The sequence below is a fragment of the Heptranchias perlo genome, chromosome 8 (assembly GCF_035084215.1).
Source record: "Heptranchias perlo isolate sHepPer1 chromosome 8, sHepPer1.hap1, whole genome shotgun sequence".
Lineage (NCBI taxonomy): Eukaryota > Metazoa > Chordata > Chondrichthyes > Hexanchiformes > Hexanchidae > Heptranchias > Heptranchias perlo.
The window spans coordinates 17241270-17259561 of NC_090332.1; the positions used below are offsets into that span (position 1 = coordinate 17241270).

At 40.5% G+C, this 18292-nt stretch overlaps 1 protein-coding gene across 1 annotated transcript; it reads right to left on the minus strand.

The window, feature by feature from the left end:
- Positions 1 to 267: 267 nt before the first annotated feature.
- Positions 268 to 11069, minus strand: opn3 (opsin 3). The gene is made up of 4 exons (XM_067988727.1): positions 10501 to 11069; positions 4485 to 4804; positions 2532 to 2783; positions 268 to 1085 (listed from the first exon to the last, which is right to left on the minus strand). Exons 1-4 carry the CDS (start codon positions 10808 to 10810, stop codon positions 804 to 806), a joined length of 1164 nt encoding a protein of 387 aa, XP_067844828.1. The 5' UTR covers positions 10811 to 11069; the 3' UTR covers positions 268 to 803.
- Positions 11070 to 18292: the final 7223 nt, after the last annotated feature.

Genomic DNA, 18292 nt, shown 5'->3' on the forward strand with positions numbered 1-18292 from the left:
GATGGGACAGGATATGCAGGTACCTGTTGGAGGCCACTTATAAAACACCACTGGCAGAAGTCTTGGTATATGGAGAAAGCGTCGAAAGTGTAAGGAAATTTTTTTTTTTTAAAAAAGGCTTATACAACAATGGGCTGATAATAGAACACACTCTACTTTTACACAGTACAATCTGCTCAGGTAAGGAACAACATCGCAAAGTGCAGAGACAATTGTCGAGAATTTCCTTGGACCTGCTCCCGCTTCGCCATTGTAAGCGTGGCATGAACACAGTTGCTGCCACACTTCTGGTGAAGTTAGGGTGGCGAAGCAGGAGTGGCTCAGAGAAAATTCCTGGCCAATAAAAAGAAGAAATGCTAGCGTATTTTCAAATGGCAAAAAGGAATTATTAGATGAGTATGTTAGATGAAGTTTATTGCTCAGAATATAAGTTTTCCTATTGTTTCACAAGGTAACAGCCCAAATTTTTATGAATTCTTCAAATTTCCCTCTTCCAACAAAGGACAGGAATCTGGGGCATTTTCTATTTGGAGAGCTCAAACATATCACTTAACATTTCAATTTTTAAAAAAGTTTGGAACTGTATATTATAGGCATGATTAAAAATTAAATGGAGAAAAATGGAACCTAACTTTTAAAGAACTTATAATTCATCATCACTTTTTCTTCGAGATCTAACTGCAAGGTGCTATAGAAGCCATGCGGTGACAGAGAGGGTTATTGTAAAGGGAATGTCAATAATAAATCTTCTATAAATAAGAAGACAAGTTCACCCTGCGTCAGTATTCACTTTTATTTTCTCTTTATGCTCTTTCCGATCTTAATGGTCTCACTTGGATGATGTTTAGGTTCGTGGCACTGAGTTCAGCAGTGTTATCAATATCCTGAGCTTCATCGCTGGTTATGAAGAAGATTATCGATGAACTACTAAAAGTCACTCTTTTTTTGGGTCGGTCCACTGCCTTTTCAGATAAGACGATGGGCTTGACCGGCTCGTCACTTCGGACTCTAACAGCATGATCTTTTATTATCCACTTGATTCTCATTAGGCGAGAGCAAAGTAGTTGCATTAAGCACCATCGATACTGTGAAAGGTCACAAAAAGTCAGTATATTATTTAATTGCCATTAACTATATTATTTATTTTCACTTTCATTTTGTGAACACCAAAACCTTTACTTTTCCATTACTCTTTACGGTGCAATGAGTGACAGTCATTCAGACCGGGAAGGTAAGTGGTGTTAGTTCAATGGTGGTTGGGTGGAAATCAGACTCTATTCCTGCTCCTGATTATTTTCCAGAAACCTCTGTTGGAAATGCAAGTATGTCAACATCAGCTGAGGAAAGCATCAGGCTTAGTTTTTATGCCCCATGTTTGAATAGCCTGCCACAACAACTAGCATTTATATAGCACCTTTAACGTAATGAAACATCCCAAGGCACTTCACAGGAGTAATTATCAAACAAAACTTGACACCGAGCCACAAGGTGATATCGGGACAGATGACCTAAAGCTTGATCAAAAAGAAGTAGGTTTTAAGGAGCATCTTAAAAGGAGAAGAGAGGTTTAGGAAGGGAATTCCAGAGCTTAGAGCCTAGGCAGCTGAAGGCATGGCCGCCAATGGTGGAGCTATTAAACTTGGGAATGCGCAAGAGGCCAGAGATCTCAGAGGGTTGTAGGGCCGGCGGAGGTTACAGGGATAGTGAGGGGCAAGGCCATGGAAGGATTTGAAAAAAAGACGGCATTTTAATTTTAAAATAGAGATGTTACTGGATCCTCTCCTGAAACTGCTGACTTATGTTTGGTATCTCTCTAGCACCTCACTATCATGGGTGAGCCTAGACAGCAAGGGTCAATAGGCTATTGGATTGAGGGAGCATCACAGATGAGCCCAATGTTGTCCTCACTCAATTTCCACACGTGAGCTTTTCCAACAGAAGTGACTCCAAGTCACGGCTAAAGTCTACTTCAAAAGGATGAGAATGAAAATCAATTGTCTCACCCCAAGTCCATTGAATCTGCACCCCAAGAGGAGGGGGAAAGAGGTAGCTGGTCTTATTGCTAGGCCTAATGGCTAATCAAACAGGGAAGTAGTCAGAGTGTCAGCTCTCCCATTTGCTGGGAACAGAGAGATTGTTTTTCAAGCCCAGATCTGGTCAGAATCAGAAAGCTGTATGCTCATTCGCTGCCTGTGAAATAAAGCAGCTTAAATGATTCACATTTAGCCTTGTCTCACTAAAGTATTTCAATCTGCCTTTGAAAAGATTAGAGAAGTGCATGTGAGAACACACACACACACACACACACACACACCACTCCTGGATTACATCAAGGAATGTAAGGCCCATTGTAGCATCCTTTTGTCACTCCAGCTGAGATCAAGTAACTCAGCAAAGACCAGGGATCAAAGGTGCAATCTTCATGATCTGTACGACTCAGGTTACTCACTGCCTTAATCAGCTGAGCTATCAAGGAAATGCAAGGTATTTGAGTTAACATTACTTCTATTATGATAAGTGCTACAACATACCTTTCTGCTCATGAAGGTATAAATGATAGGATTATATGTTGTGCTTGATTTGGCAAGAAGTGAAAGGATAATGGTTACAGTGGGGGTAATGATGTCAGTGTAACCATAAACCACCATGAAGGATACTACGGCATACGGCACCCAACAAATCAAGAAGGTGGAGATCATGAGGAAGCACATCTTTGCCATCTTCTTCTCATATGTTAGTATCTTTGCAAATCGGACTGTCTGAAGGTCTTGAATGCTTCGAAGCTGCAAAACAAGGAGACTCCGTGTCATATGTAGTTAAATCTGGGAATGGACTAACCTGGCAAGTTTGCCACTTTTGTTTCCACTGAGCCCTTCCCCCATGTTTCCAATAATCTGTAGACTAATCAGGCATAATTTTATCCCCTCTTATCCAGAAGGTGCCAACTCATACCCATGGTACAGTTCCACAGACTCTGGCCACCTCTGGAAGTAGCCATTCTTCAAGTGTGATCTTAGACAGTGCATGAGTGTCAGCAAACAATTCAAATATGGGGCACAAAACAGTTGAATTAACTTTGTAACTTCTTCCTTCCCCCCCACCCACCTGCTAACCTCCACAAGCAAGTACTTTTGTAATAAACTACTAGTACAGAAAACCATTCAGGTATGTTTTCTGCTGCCAGTACCCACCATGGAGGTTTGTAATACAAGGTGCTAAAACCGGAGAAGAATCAGCACTAGCAGTGGTGTTCCAGCACATGAATAAAAAAAAAATTACCATGGTTGTTACTTTAACCTGAATTGCTTAATAACAGAATTTGCTAATGGCTCTGAATTCATCTGGTCACTATGTGTAGCAACATGGAGTTTGTGAAGACTTCCTGTGTTCAGTATTTCTATTGGAATTACAAACAGGTATACAAAAATCATTAAACGGTTCCTTTTTATTTATTATTTACTAAACATTAAGCATAAGAGAAACATACAAGTCATAGAAGTGATGCAGAGAGAGGCCTTGAGATCGATTCATAGTGCACCAGACTGAGTTATGAGGAAAGGTTAGAAAAAAAATCTCTTCCACCTTTAAAGATGATGATTCAGAGAGGACTTAATAGGAGGTATATCAGACACTAAGAGATAGAAAAAGTTAAATCATGAGCACTATTTCTACCTAAACCACAATAACAAAAAAGGATGTAGGTACAAACCAATAGTTCAGGATTAAATGGAGACATATTTGTATATTTGTTATATTTAAAGTAAGATGTTTGAAAGGAAGCATTTGTTCACACATGGAATTATAGAAAATTAAGGAGTGATTTGATTGAGTTTTTTAGGATTTTGAAAAGGAATTGATAGGGTAGATAGAGAGAAACTTGGTGGAGGAGTCTAGGGCAATGGGACATAACCTTAACTTCTCGCTGAATGCAATGATTCTGATTTTAAGAAACACTTCTTCACACAAAGGGTGGTAGGAGTGTGGAACTTTCTCCCACAAAAAGCAGTAGATGCTAGCTCAATAATTTTAAATTTGAGATAGATAGATTTTTGCTAGCCAAGGGTATTAAGGGATATGGAGCCAAGGAGGGTGGATAGAGATCAGCCATGATCTCATTGAATGGCAGAACAGGCTCAAGGGGCTGAATGGCCTACTCCTGTTCCTAAGTGGCTTTCTAAGTCCCCACAATGGCATGCAGGAAGCGCGCGCACATTTCCAGCTGGAAGTACACCATCCACCATATTGGGTAAGAACAAACAAGGGGTGTCTATTACCTACACTTGAAGCAGGCATTAATCCCCTCGCATATGCAAATAAGGGACCTAACACATGTTTGAGGACCCCTCCAAAATTGGTTTGCCCGGCCCGGAGGCAGCCAGCACCATTGTGGAATATGTGCCCTGTCATTTTGCAGTGTTTACCTTGAATGTTCCCTTACATACAATTTCACACTTTGAAGATAGGAAGTAGCTGGTTTTACCTACCATCCTTATAGTATATAAAATATTCCCATAGCAGTAAGCTATGACACCTACAGGGACAAGCAGGCAGCCCAGGAATAAAAAGAGGACAAATGAGGTATCGCTGGGGTTTCTGGAGTCCCAGTTCACCGAGCAGCCCAGTCTGTGCAGCTCCAAAGTGTATCTGTTCCAGCCAATTAATGGTGCTCCAGTCCAGGCCAGTGAGTAGAGCCAGATATACGTGATGGCACGCCAAGCCCAGGAAAAGTCAATCGCTGTTGCATTCACCACCCGGAGGTAGCGCTCGTATGCCAGGACTGTCAGTGACATTATTGATGAAATTCCTGTGAAGTTAAATGATATACGGATACATTAAATTATTCTTGTCCTCTGTAGATTAGCTACAAGTTTTTAAAAAGCTCGGCATCAACTAATTCCTATTTCTTGGTTTATCTTCTCCCCTCTCCCTCCTTATCAATCTTGGTGACCTTCACTGTGGGTCTTGGCCTGTCGCACTGATTTTATCAAAAAAAATACACTATCTCGGAGAAGCTGTAAATCTTACCCCTCCCAACACATTACGGTGAGGCTGATTCTTCCCCGTAAAACAGTAATCCTGATTTTCTGATGCCTTCGGGGAGATTACAGTTTCTAGAAAATACCAGTTAATTTATCATACTATTTTTTGGGATAAGAGATAGGCCCTTTGAATGAAAAATTGTCACCTTATGAGGCATATTTAGTATATTCTGTAACCTTATCAGTACCTTTGAGAATATGCTATTTTTTTATTTTTTGGAATTGAGCCAGTTTCCTTTAAGGGTTGCAAGCCCTGGATATCCCACACCACTGTGGGAGCACCATTACAAGGACTAGCAGTTCATGGCAGTGGCCTACCACAAGAGGGCTCAGTAGTCTAGTTTCCACCACTCACTGGGTCCCAATTGTATTTAAACATCAAAAAAAATCATAGCAAAAAAAATTCCTGTCAAGGCAAAGAGGGTTACTATATAATGTGCACTTGTATTAAGACAGCATCCTATCACATGGACATTACAAAGTTAGAAACAGGAAAACAAACAGGCTTTTTATAGCTAGGCACAGTGGTTTCATAATATGCCTCTCAGTCATATACACAACTAAATTACACAACAGAAAAAGAATGATTTCAGCAAAATGTAGAAATTATACAAGATTTTTTTATTGACAGTATTACAATAGAACTTTTTAATGCTATCTTTTGATGCTGCACAAAAGTATTCCCTCTCTATATTAGAAACAAATGCTGGAAAACCATAGGCATCTACAGAGACAGTTTAGCATTTCAAGTGTAAACCTTCATCAGAACTGGAACAGGAATAAAGGGAGTCCTTTAAAAAAAAAAGTGAGAAAAACAAAGAGAAAGGCAAATACTGGACCTGTACATTATTTACCCATCACCACTGTTTCCCCATGGTTTGTTCAGTTGCATTAAAAGGGCCCAATTATCTTTCAGTTTCCTGATCTCGAGAGGAATCTATGCCCAGGAAATTAACCTTTACTTTCCCTTTTCAGGTGCTGACAGACCTGTTGTTTATTCATATTTGTATAGAAACATAAAAAGGTACAAATATGTTTTTAAACTCTAATATTATCTTTAAGAGCTTTAGAGAGTGTCACACGGCAAGATAATCTGAATATTAGTTCTGTACTAGTGGAATTTGTTTTTACAACTAGATAAGGCTCTGTGCTTAATACAATTTTTGCAGAGTCCCTGATGTAGAAGTGTTCCACAGTCTATGTAGAACATGCCTATAAAATATACCAAGTTCCTTTCAACTTCACAGAGCTTCAACCTGGACAGTGCACTCCATGAAAAACACAGCCCTGCAAATACACTGCTCCTGCAATCATTGTAACTGTACACTCCCCAAAAAAATGGTGCAACAGCTCCTCCTAGCATTTCAGGTAAGTGCAAGTCAGGAATTGGTGAGCTAAAGGGGGCACAAACTTCACTTACCGATTACAGGCTTCAAAAGGAACTTTTTTTAAAACCTTACCGTCACATTTTTAAAAAAAATCACAGACATCTGCACTTCATTTTGCTGTAGTACTTTCCTCTCTTCCTAGAAAAATATTGGTAGCCTGATGTCCCACACTCCCAACCCATACACAGATCGACTTTGGACAAGGGATGGCTTTCCCCATGGAAGTTTAACTCTGCACCATAAGGGAGGAGGAGTTACAGCAGTAGCATGTCCAGGCCAGAAGAATTGGAACACATGGCAGAGGACAGAAGCCCACCAGGTACAACCCTCCCCAACATGTTGTACAGGCCACTGCTCCCATGAGGACCTGTGCATTTGACGGGCTGCGCCTCTCCATATAACTGGGCACCTCTGCCAACTTCATCATAAAGATTTGCAGACTTGCTCCCCTGCCACAACTGCTCTGTCCGTGGCAATTAAAGGGACAGCAACCATGAAGTTTTATGGCTCTGAAACCTCCCAGGCTACCACAGGTGACCTGTGCAACATTAACCAGGGAGCCATCAGGGCATGCATCCGGCAGGTATCAGAAATCCTCTTTCATGAGAGTAGCTGAATTCAACCATTTCAACATCACCCCCAGGCAACAGAGGCACAGAACCAGGTACTTCTACAACATAACAGAATTCTCCAGGGTGCAGGATGCCACAATAGCATGCATGTGACAATGAAGGCACCAAGTGTGCAGCTAATGACGTATGTGAATAGGAAGAGGTACCAATCCCCAGGTCATCCAGCTTGCCTATGATGGAAACCTGGCTGTGTCCTCACTCACTGCTGCAAGGGGCATATTCTGCAGGACATCTTCATTGACCGATTAACCGTAGTAGCAGCACTACATCCATACTACCTTCTACACACCATGCCAGATGACACCAAAGCAGATCTGTTTGGCTCAGCAGGATCTTGCCAGGAATCCTTACCTAAATGAAGAGGTCTGAACCTACTGAATAGTCTATTTGCTGACTTCCTGTAATGTTCATAAAGAATCACGAGACAAGCATCCAATATACTTCAAAGCAAACATTTCATTTATTGCAAGCTAAAGGGGTGCTAGGTTGTGTGTGAGAATAAGGCTGTCATTTAAGGAATGTGTGGAAATTGTGATGGGAAGTGAAGTGAGAGATGTGGGAATGTTAAAGTAGAGGAAGGTGTTTTGGGGTTATGCAAAGCAGTTAGTGTGGGCACCCTTACCCAGTTAGTGTGAGTGTTGCTTTAAGAGGGTGAAGTGTGGTGGTGCCCAAGTGGGTGGGCAGGGAGAACATGGCGACATGCTACTCTTGCCTGCCCTCATGAAATGTTCTCACTTCTTTCTGTACTGTTGATCAGTCCTGGGTTTGGGGAAGTTGGATGTTGCACCATTGTTGCATGGAAGCTTCCTGTTTTTGCACTCAATTGACACCAGAGATGCACCAAGAATATTGATGTTAACTTACGCCAGGAAACTTGCGTGTAACTCTTTCTGCTGGGGAACGGTGTAACTTTCAGGGACATTTCTTTGTACAGCACAATAGAATGGTCTTTTTGGACTAGATGGCACGCTGAAGTCACAACCTCCCTGTTAAGCCTGAGTTTTGTAATGGACTGCTTCTCCTTCATGCCTGGATTTGTTGCGGTAGATCTGTTGATTGTGGGTTTTATGCCACCATTGTCCTTTGCTCCTGGGCCCCCTTCCATACCCATGATGACTAGCGTACGCATGCCCAGATGCAATATATTGTACACGGTCTGTGAAGGAGTGGGATTTTTGAGTTGAATGGCTTTTTCTTCCATATTTTATGTTCTGCAGACCACTGCACGTATGTTTCTGATGTCATGAGCTGCTGCTGCATTTAGCATTGCCACATTTATTATCTTAAAAGAATTGTAAACTTGATTTTAATTGTGTCAGAAGCAACTCAAAACCATCAAAAAAATCAATACAAACACTTAAATGTTACTTTACTTCTTCAACTCCTCCATTGATTTCAAAACTTAGGCTACACTTTGCAATTGCCTGTCTGGCATTAAGACTAGGATGAGCTGAAATTTCCTCCAGCTCAATGTCAGCACCTATATGCCTCTGGCTTTGATCCCACCAACCTTCCTGGCTGCAACTTCAAGTAGAATATTGGCATATTTCTCAACTGAGCTAACTTCCTTCTCCACTTTAATTCTGATATCAACACTACTTTCTTCCATCCCTGTCTCATTCTCACCACCGTTAAAACCAGATCCTTGCTTTTATTACCACCCAGGCTTGACTTTGCTACTGCCTCCTAGCTGGCATTCACCCTGCACAAATTATAACACAATCAGAATTGCAAACCCCTGGTCCTGACCTGCCCGATGTCCTGCACTCCCACCACCCCATGTTCTTGCCAAGTTTGACAGGCTCCCTGTGCCTCAGTGAAGTGACTTGGATCCTCATTTTTCACTTTCAAGTCCCTTCATGCCTTACCCTATCTCAGCAATTTCCTCTAGCTATACATCCCTGTTATACCCTCCACTCCTCTAAAGCTGATTTACTCAGAGGCCCTGAATTTTCTCAATGTCAATTATACCATAGTTGCCACTACCCTCATCTTTTATGTCAAAGATTTTCAGTCACCTACAGGAGTCATTCTGTCCATGAAAGAGGTAGCTTTTCACCATGCACCATCACAATGACCACCACCAGCAGAACCTGGAAAGTTTTTTTTTCCAAATTGTGTTCCCCCCCCCCTTCAAGGCATACAGTATCACAATGCGTTGCACATAGCCATCCTGAAACTACCAGCAATCTTATGGCCTAATGAAGCAGCTGTTAGCTGTTATTTCATCAATGAGTAAATGTTTGCAACTTCCAGCAGAAAATAATGCATGCCAAACCAAAGATCCTGGGCTGTGGGGGGGAGGGGGATGGAAGGTATATGATGCCTTCATTCTGAGGCAATTAAACATGACACAGCTCTTTGAAGCAGAAAGATGGCTGGCTGAGTGGCCCCCAAGAGATACAGGCTACATAATGCAATCACCCAATGAGAACTATGCACAATCTCCATATCCCACACCGAACAGCAACAACCTGGGCATTTATTTAGGGTGCTAAAGCGATGCTTGGACTGGTCTGTGGAGAGAAATGTTACGCTAAACCCCAGAGATAATTGTCAAAATTATAATCGTATGCTAAAAGCCACAGCATTTTCCAAAGGCCTCACGATGGATGAGGAACAGCAGCATCCATGGAAGGCCTGGGGATGAGGGTGATGGCAACTCCAGCAGACCAGCACTGTAAGGAGATCCATTATCTGGTTCTCCCAGCAAGCTCAAGCAATTGATCATCACTACTTTCTATTGGAACATTCATAATCACAGAACTGCTAGCTTTTGTTAAAAACTAGTCTGCACTACTTTGGTATAATCAATATTTTTCGGCAGAATGAAGCATTAACAAACTTCAAAATATACTAAAAGTGAAATACTTTAGTTAGTATTTCAGTGCATACGGTGATCGTGTTCAAAATGAAATTGAACAAACCATGATACGAATAAAAAACCCGTAACATGTGTTGTCTTTATTTGAAGTGAAACAGACAGAACAGAAACAACACTGTTCAGGGTAACATAATGACTGAAATTGTTAACGGATCACAAGGCATTTAACATGAATCCTAATTTCATCCCATTCCGCTAAAGCTCGTTGTATCTTAAGCCATTGTGAGATGAGCCTTGGCAAGCTCAGCTCTATAATTCACAAACCCAAGAACACAGTGATCTGTTAATGGTGAAAGGCCGTCGCCCTAGAACGTTAACTCGGTTTCTCGCTCTATATATGCTGCCTGACCTGCTGAGTGTTTCCAGCATTTCCTGTTTTTATTTCAGAGCTGTTAGTTAACACTTCGCGGCGTCGTCATCTTCTGCCCAATCGGCTACCAACCAATTTTCCCCAAGCGCACCGTTTGTGAAAATAACCCAGGGGCCAGGAGAGGGGTTCTGTCCAGTGAATCTTTTACACAGTCACGGGGTGAATGAATCGTTCGCTTTGTACTCACCAAATAAACTGTTGCTGAACCCGTCCCAGGTACAAGCTGCAGAGTCCCAAACCCATCGCCCCTTTACGCAGGAAACAAACGTAAAGATAACTCCAAAGACCGAGAGCAGTAGGTCACTGATGCTGATGTTCACAAGCAAGAGGTTAGTGGGGGTCCTGAGCTTCTTGAATTTGCAGTAGAGCACCAACATCAGGAGATTATTGCAGAAGCCTACCACACCTATAGAGCCTGTGATGACTGCCAAAACTTTGTAGGTATTGGGGCTGAAGAGGTTTTCCTCCCGTGTGTCAGTGCTATTCGCCGGATTCATCGCTGCCTGTCGTCTAGCTCCGACATGCTGTGTGATCGCTCCGGAGATGAGCTCCAGCAGGATTCAGGAAGTAAATTGCTGCTAACGTGCTCTGGGAGTTGTAATCCGATTACAGGCAGCGCACACCTACCGCCGCGCAATTAGGATAATTTTCGTTTGAAATCGAGGTGGTTAGTGTCATCCCGTGTTAAAAGCTTCATACACTTCTCACGTCATCGGTGGGGTGGAGCTGTTCTGACAGCCAAACTAGACTTGCAATTTGACCAGGAAAGCAAACGGAATGTTGACCTTTTAAAAAAAATTAGAAACGCTCGCTTTTCAGTATTATATTCTTGGCCTCTTTAATATTGTGAACTCTTTTTGATTGGAAAGCTGCATGAGCATTCAATTAACGAACCAGTTAAATACCCACTGCTAGTAAAGTGTCGCTAATCGGTTAACAGTGAGTAAACGTACTCACTGATTGAACTGTTAATTATCAGTTGGAGAATAACTTCCTGATGTCAAAAAATTCATTCTGAACACATTTTCGAAAATAGTTTAATACTTCATTAAATATACAAATAAAAGTCAGTTTAACACACATTGTATTTTATTTCTATTATATGCACACATAATCTTGTACCTAGCATGTCTTTTTGCCTACCTGCACTTCTGACATCCCATGTCTTTATATGCAAATTTCTATAATCACACTTGTAAGTGATTGGGTGAATATTATATTCATAACCAGCAACTGATCAGGGTTGAACAGATAGGGTTGGGGCCAATCAAAAGTGAGAACATAAACTTTCAATTAAAAATGGAAGTACATTTGAAAAATCCAAGTAACAATGAGCAGTCAGAAGAAACCACCAATAAAAAAGGGAATCCCAAGGAACAGCTCAAATATTTTTGAAAATGTTCTCTGCTGTCATCTTATTTCTCACCGAACTTAATACTCAAAACAAGATTTTTAACATAACAGAAATAAAACATTAACATTTACAACAAAAAATATTAAACTTACCTATCTAAATGCCTTTTGTGTATTTGGAGTATTTTCCATCAGAGGTCTGTAGTTCTCAATGAAACCTAGGCTTGAGCTATGACTTCCCAAAGATATGACTCAACTGTATGAAGGGACTCAGATAGGTAGGAGATTTGTGAATAGATCATGGGGGGGGAGAGGGGGGGGGTGAAAAACAGGGCACGGCAGGGAACAGACCCCCAGGAGTAGAACACAGCAGAGGGGTGGAGAGAAGAATACAGTGGTGGGGGGAAGGGGAGCCAGAGAGGGTACTGGTAAAATTTTAAAATTACACTTCAGCACCTCAAGAGAAGAAGGAGCTGATCTGTTTAATATCACTGGGAAAAGCTGTTTCTTATTTTTTTTACTGGATCTGATTTGCAATCATAAGTCTGTATCTGAGAAAGAGAAAAAGATTGTTTGGCCATTGAGAAAATTGGGATTTGTCTTTAAAATATCACAGATTTCATGATTTATAGCTAGACTGGTCATTCAAAGGATAAGACACAACTTCCTGTTTATAATCCCCACCCTCTCTGTCTAGTACTGCAGTGCCCTGCGTGGAGGAGGGAGGCTGGTTTAACTTGCACTCTGAGAGTTGTAGTCTATCAGTGTGACTTGTATTCCAGCAGTGGGATATAGTGTGACACTGTTGCATTTTGGTAGTCTGCTCCCTGGTTTGATTCCCAGGAACCTTGAGAAGCAGCTAAACCCAATTTTCAGGTTTCCAACACAGGGATAAGCCTCTGAACAAAAATAATCAAGCACACAAAGCTGAACTGTATGGGTATGGGTAAGTTTAATGATATTATTCTGAATTTTTAATGTGTTTTTTTTAAGTTAGAAATCTTAGTTTAATTATTCTCTCCTGCAGTGACTAACAAGCGAAGATGGTGGCCAAAACAGTTTCCAAAAACTATTTTGAGTAATCTTGTTAGTTTTCCTTTTTTTTAATTGGTAACTGTTTCCTGACAACAAATTTTAAATGGGTCATTTTCTTTCCCACTTGCTACTTGTTGATTTGCACATTTTGTACTTGTTCAGCTGTGATTTGTTGGTGTTTTATGAAAATTATATTCCAGGCATTCAAGTACATCTGAGACAATGTGATACTTTGAAGTGCGGCAGATATGCGCAGGGCAAAAGACTTTTATAAATATAAAAATGTTTTGTTTTGCATGTGGTCATTACACCTCCAAAGTATCTTGTCACACAAACAATCCTAATTGGCTCAAATTTTTTTAAAAAAATGTTTACTTCACTATCTCTGAGTATATCTCTCACAACTTTCTTTCCAAATCTGTTCAGTGGTTGTATACACTCCTCCACCAACTTCATAGCCCAGCACTCCTGCCCTTAAAACAGTATAATGGTCAACTCACCATAAGCAAATGCTACTGGAGATTAACTAGTATTCCTAAAATACTGTTTTATAAAAATAGTGCATATATTCAGATGAAATGTAAAGAATGGTGAAATATTTATTTGAAATATTCTGCTGCACTTCACTCAAGATCGTATCCAATAGTTTGTAGATTATTTTATAACAAGTGGAACGGTTAGTTTGAGGTGAGATTGTAAAAATATTTATTACAATATAGTTATGGTTAAATGCAAATGGGAAAAATTTAAGAAATCATAATAGACTAAATGCAAGTTCACAGTATGACAGAATACCTACAATGATAATATTCAAATAAAATATGGCATAAATGCTGCTATTGCTTCAATAATTAGGCTTGTCCTTCACCTGAAGCTGGAGGGTAAAGAACATCTCTTGTACTCCAAAGAAATCTTGAAGTCCCATATTTATCCATACATAATTTATTGTTCAATTATTATACTATATTTTTGTTTTTTTAAGCTAAATATTTCCTTTGTTTTAGTGCCACCAGCAACTCTCCTAAGTAGGCCTTGCATGCCCAATGACTCAGAATGTGATTTTACCTACCCAATATCTAAGTAGATGTAGCAAGATCCTAGGTTGAGGAGAGAGTGTTGCCACTGCTATCAGTTTACTGGAATATATCATGTGCTGCTACATGATCCCCTCAACTTCAGAAGATATAAGAATGTATACTTTATCAGACCACTGCTCAAACTATAAACCTACAGCCTGACTTCTTGAACAAAAAAACAGCTAGATGAACAGTACTATGTACAAACAGTATAGTAATTATAAACTTGACTCCGTTCGTCTGTTGTGTTCTGCCTTAGGGCAGGTCATAACTCACGTTTCACACATGAGATTCTTGAGCCACTTACTAGGGAAGAGTAACTGAGGCGGTTTCCCATTGCCTTCCTCATGGTTTTAACCTTCGGCGTACCTTCTCTTAGCTGGGCTTCAGCCAAGGCTGAAGAGCATCATCCACCCTTTACAAAGTGTTGGAGGGGGGGGCAACCCATACCTATCGGACGTAAGTACCTCCACTGGACGCCAACCCAAGATTCAGAGCCACCACTCTGTTCTCCACTTACTGGGGCTCTTGGGAGTGGGACTCGAACCCAACTTTTCTGACACAGCGGCAGGAATTCTACCACTGAGCTAATGGTTACTCCATTTGGACACCCTGCTGGATGTTAACTGAATATTTAGAAACCACATTCTGATCTCCACTTGCCGGGGCTGTCTGGAGTGAAGTTCAAAAACTTCACGTTCTAACTCAGAGGTGGGAATGCTACCACAAAGCCCAAGACTGACTCCATAAACTTGACTGTTCCTCAAAATGTATAAAAAACAAAGACATTTATGTGCTAATTTTCAGATAAAATTGACTTTTGAATCACAGTTGCTACTTCTTATGTACTTGCACGTTACCAAAGAGTCTTCTGATTAGCTCCAAATCCCAGAATTCTTGTTGCAACACAGCCAAAGTATTGCTCCAATTTTGTTTGAAGATATCCCAAAAGCACAGAGATTAAAAATATGTTTTTTACTTTCTTAGGTAGTCAGCTATTCAACAGTGTTCAAATTGGCATTTGCCCCAAAAATACAGCACCCAAAATAAGATGTACTGTAAATGCTGCACAGAATGCTTGTACTGTAATTGAATGAAATGGCTTAACTTAATGATCTGTTCCAGACACTTTGATCTGCGATTGCCAGAAATTAACACTTGTGCAAACAACATGCAACAGACTTTAGCACACCTTTTGTTCAACAGGAATAAATTATAGATGCATGTTAATGTCTTCAGCATGCAATACCATTAGGTATGTTCTCTGTAAATTGATGAATCATTTATCAGTGCTTAAATTCAACCTTGTGTGTATGTGACCAGCAAGAAAGAATTCAATAAATAACCCATCATAGACAAAAAGGTTTAATTTTTGTCACATACTGTATAACAAAAATGTTCCAGTATGCCTTCTGTTTTGAATACAAATTAGGTGGTTATTATTCAGTCTAATGCTATGAGAAAGAGGATGCATTTTGATTTGATAGTCATGGTTCATTCTTGATCCAGTGAGAGATAGTACACTAACTGAAAAAACAACGCTGTCTTGTAACCTTTATGGAGGCTTGAAAAAATTTGCTGCTAAGACCACCTTGTCTCCCATTACTGTAATAAAATTGGCTTGAAATCTAATTAGCAACAGTGATGCTATAATTTGTTGCTGATTTTCTTAACAGTTCTCAATGATTTCCAATCACAGAGTGAAAGTAAGGAATAAAGTTTAAAATCAAAAGTCAAAGGCTTTGGGGCGAAGAAATTTAGAGAATTGGCCAGAATAGAAAAGATTGGTTACCGCATGTAGAGGAGTGTCTCCAGTCCCGCAGAATACAAACGGTCTTTCCTGAGGTATTTTTAGGATAACAACAATGTGGATCTGGTGTAGGTTCAGGGACTGATTTAGTTCTAAGCAAACCCCAGCCCTCCTTCCCAACCCCAAGTCTGGAATTAGTCAACTCTTGAGAGCAGTTATCAGTGAGATTATAATACTAGTGCTGGATTTTGATTCAAGCTCTCAGTTATCCTAGTCAGTCTTTCCAGTCAGTTTTACTTCTCTGTCCTTGTTTTTTCTTTCCCCTTATATTTCTTTATGTTTCTTTTTCTTCTCATTTCTTCCTTTAATTGCAGCTCCTTTAGTGTCCTGCCTTTCACATCATTGTGGATCTGAACTCTTTCTGTCTCATGATATCTTATAGAGTCAGGAACCATTGGAGTGAAAATAGAATTGGAAGATCACATAGTTAGTTGCAGGTTACAGCTGGGAAGATTGAGCTAGTAGCTAATGAAGAGCTGAAACAAAATCACAGGGGTACAGTTGGGAGATGGAATTAGATGGAACTGGAAATCAAGATAATACAATAGAATAAAAGAGAAAGACAAAAAAAAGATGGATTAAAGAAAACACAATGATAAAGGCAAAATAGATAAAGAGAAAGACCATTAAAGAATAAGAGAGCTAAGGATGAAATTTGGAGAAATCCAAGGCACCATCCTTGCCTGTCTCTTATTTCTTGTTTACATGCTCTCCCTAGGCAACATTGTTTGCAGACATAATCAGTTTTCATACATATGTTGATAACACCCAATTTCTCTCCCTGTACCCTCAATTCCATAATCACCTCTGTTTTCAGAAAGAAAAGTACAAATTTAGCTAATTAGCTCATCCTTCCATGCGTAGGCTTCGAGGAGCTCCTGAACATTTACCTGAGGAAGGAGGAAGTCTCCAAAAGCTTGTGAATTTAAAATAAAATTGCTGGACTATAACTTGGTGTTGTAAAATTGTTTACAATTGTCAACCCCAGTCCATCACCGGCATCTCCACATCATAAAAAACATCAGTCTTCTCCATCACAGTATAAGGATTTTGGATATTGGGTCAAACCTCATTTTACTCTTTTGAACTACTGGACAATTCAACATTAAGGGTTAACCAGTCCCTTTAAGGATTTGGACATTCACTTGGATAGTACATTTACAGTACATTTGAAAGCAAGAGTTAACTTGCCCTGGACATGACAGTATAAATGCATAATTGCAAAACAGCAAAGTGCAGACCATTTAAACTGGACAGTTGGTCATCAATTTAACACTGCAAGAGCAATACGGTACAGAAACTGTAAACAGGCTTCGACTTTCAATAACAACTGATAAGGAGAAGCTTCCTGAAGGTTTTCAATGTCCACAACTACGGCGAAGGACAAAGATAAGAGGACATCTGGCTTCACGTAGAGAGGAGGATGTAAGGGGTTCATACCAGCCGCCCATCTTAATGCTATGGACAAATTGGACCTTCTCGTAACTTGGTTCACACCTATTTGCTCAGAAGCATATAAAGATAAGATATCGTAGCAGTCAAAACAATAGACAACATCGGACAAGCTGGAAGAAGCTTCAAGAGTTAACGACTGCAGCATGAGCTCCTTCAAAGAGACTTTGTTTCTAAACTTCGTCAAAAGGACTTTGATTCTGAGCTTTGACCAAATCACTTTGTCTCTAAACTTTGATGAAAAGACTAAGCCTTGATGAGAAGAACCTCGACACATCATTCAACACATCTTTCAATGATGCACCTGGTACTACAGCAATTGACACCTTACTTCTAGACCTAGACGGCTGCTTTGATGCATAAGGTTGTATATGCTACTTGCTCGCTTTGTTTCATGCCTGCTTATGTGCTCTTTTAAATCATTAAATAAAGAACGTTGTGAACCCCCACTTGTATTATCGGGTAGAGAAATCCACATATTGATTGAGTTGCTTCATGCTTGCTATGTACTGTTTTTAAATCACTAAATAAATAATCACTTTGATTAAGGAAATACCGTGTCAGAGTGGCTTTCTTCATCTGAACTATCATCCAGGTCCACGAACCTCTGGGAAAGACCCTAAATTCCCTACAACAGCATCCAAATGCCTGCAGGACCTTTGCCTCTGTGACTGTAACTGGAAAACCATTCGGTAGTTTGTAAGGACAATGGAGTTGAGGGTGAGTTTTTTGAGTGGGGGTTGTGGATGATGGGAGTTTTGAAAGGGAAGTAGACAGTACCTGAGTAGAGGGAACCATTTACAATGTCAGCAGGCACAGGACCAGGTAGGGAAGTTTGGGTGATTAGCTGTTTAGTGGGATTTGGGTCAAGGGAGCAGGAAGTGGGTCTTAGTGACAAGATGAACTTGGAGAAGGCATGAGGGGAGATATGGGAGAAACTACAGAAAGATGCAGATTCAGGTCTAGGGAAGGGGAGAGCTCTGGGAATGTTTGACTTGAAGGGCAAAGGGAAGGGAAGGATGCGACAGAGGCAGTTGAATGGATGGTCTATGAGCTCCTCGCACATTGGTGAGGGTGGAGAGCGCAGAGGAAAGGGTTTTAATAAGATGGTTGGTAGTGGAGAAAAGAAGCTGGGGGTTATCTTTGCTTTCTAAGATGATTCTGGAGTAGTGTGCGGTTTTCAGAGGAGAGTGTTGCCTGATACAGCTTGATGTGATCTAGCTATATCTGGTGATGGATGACTAAACCAATTG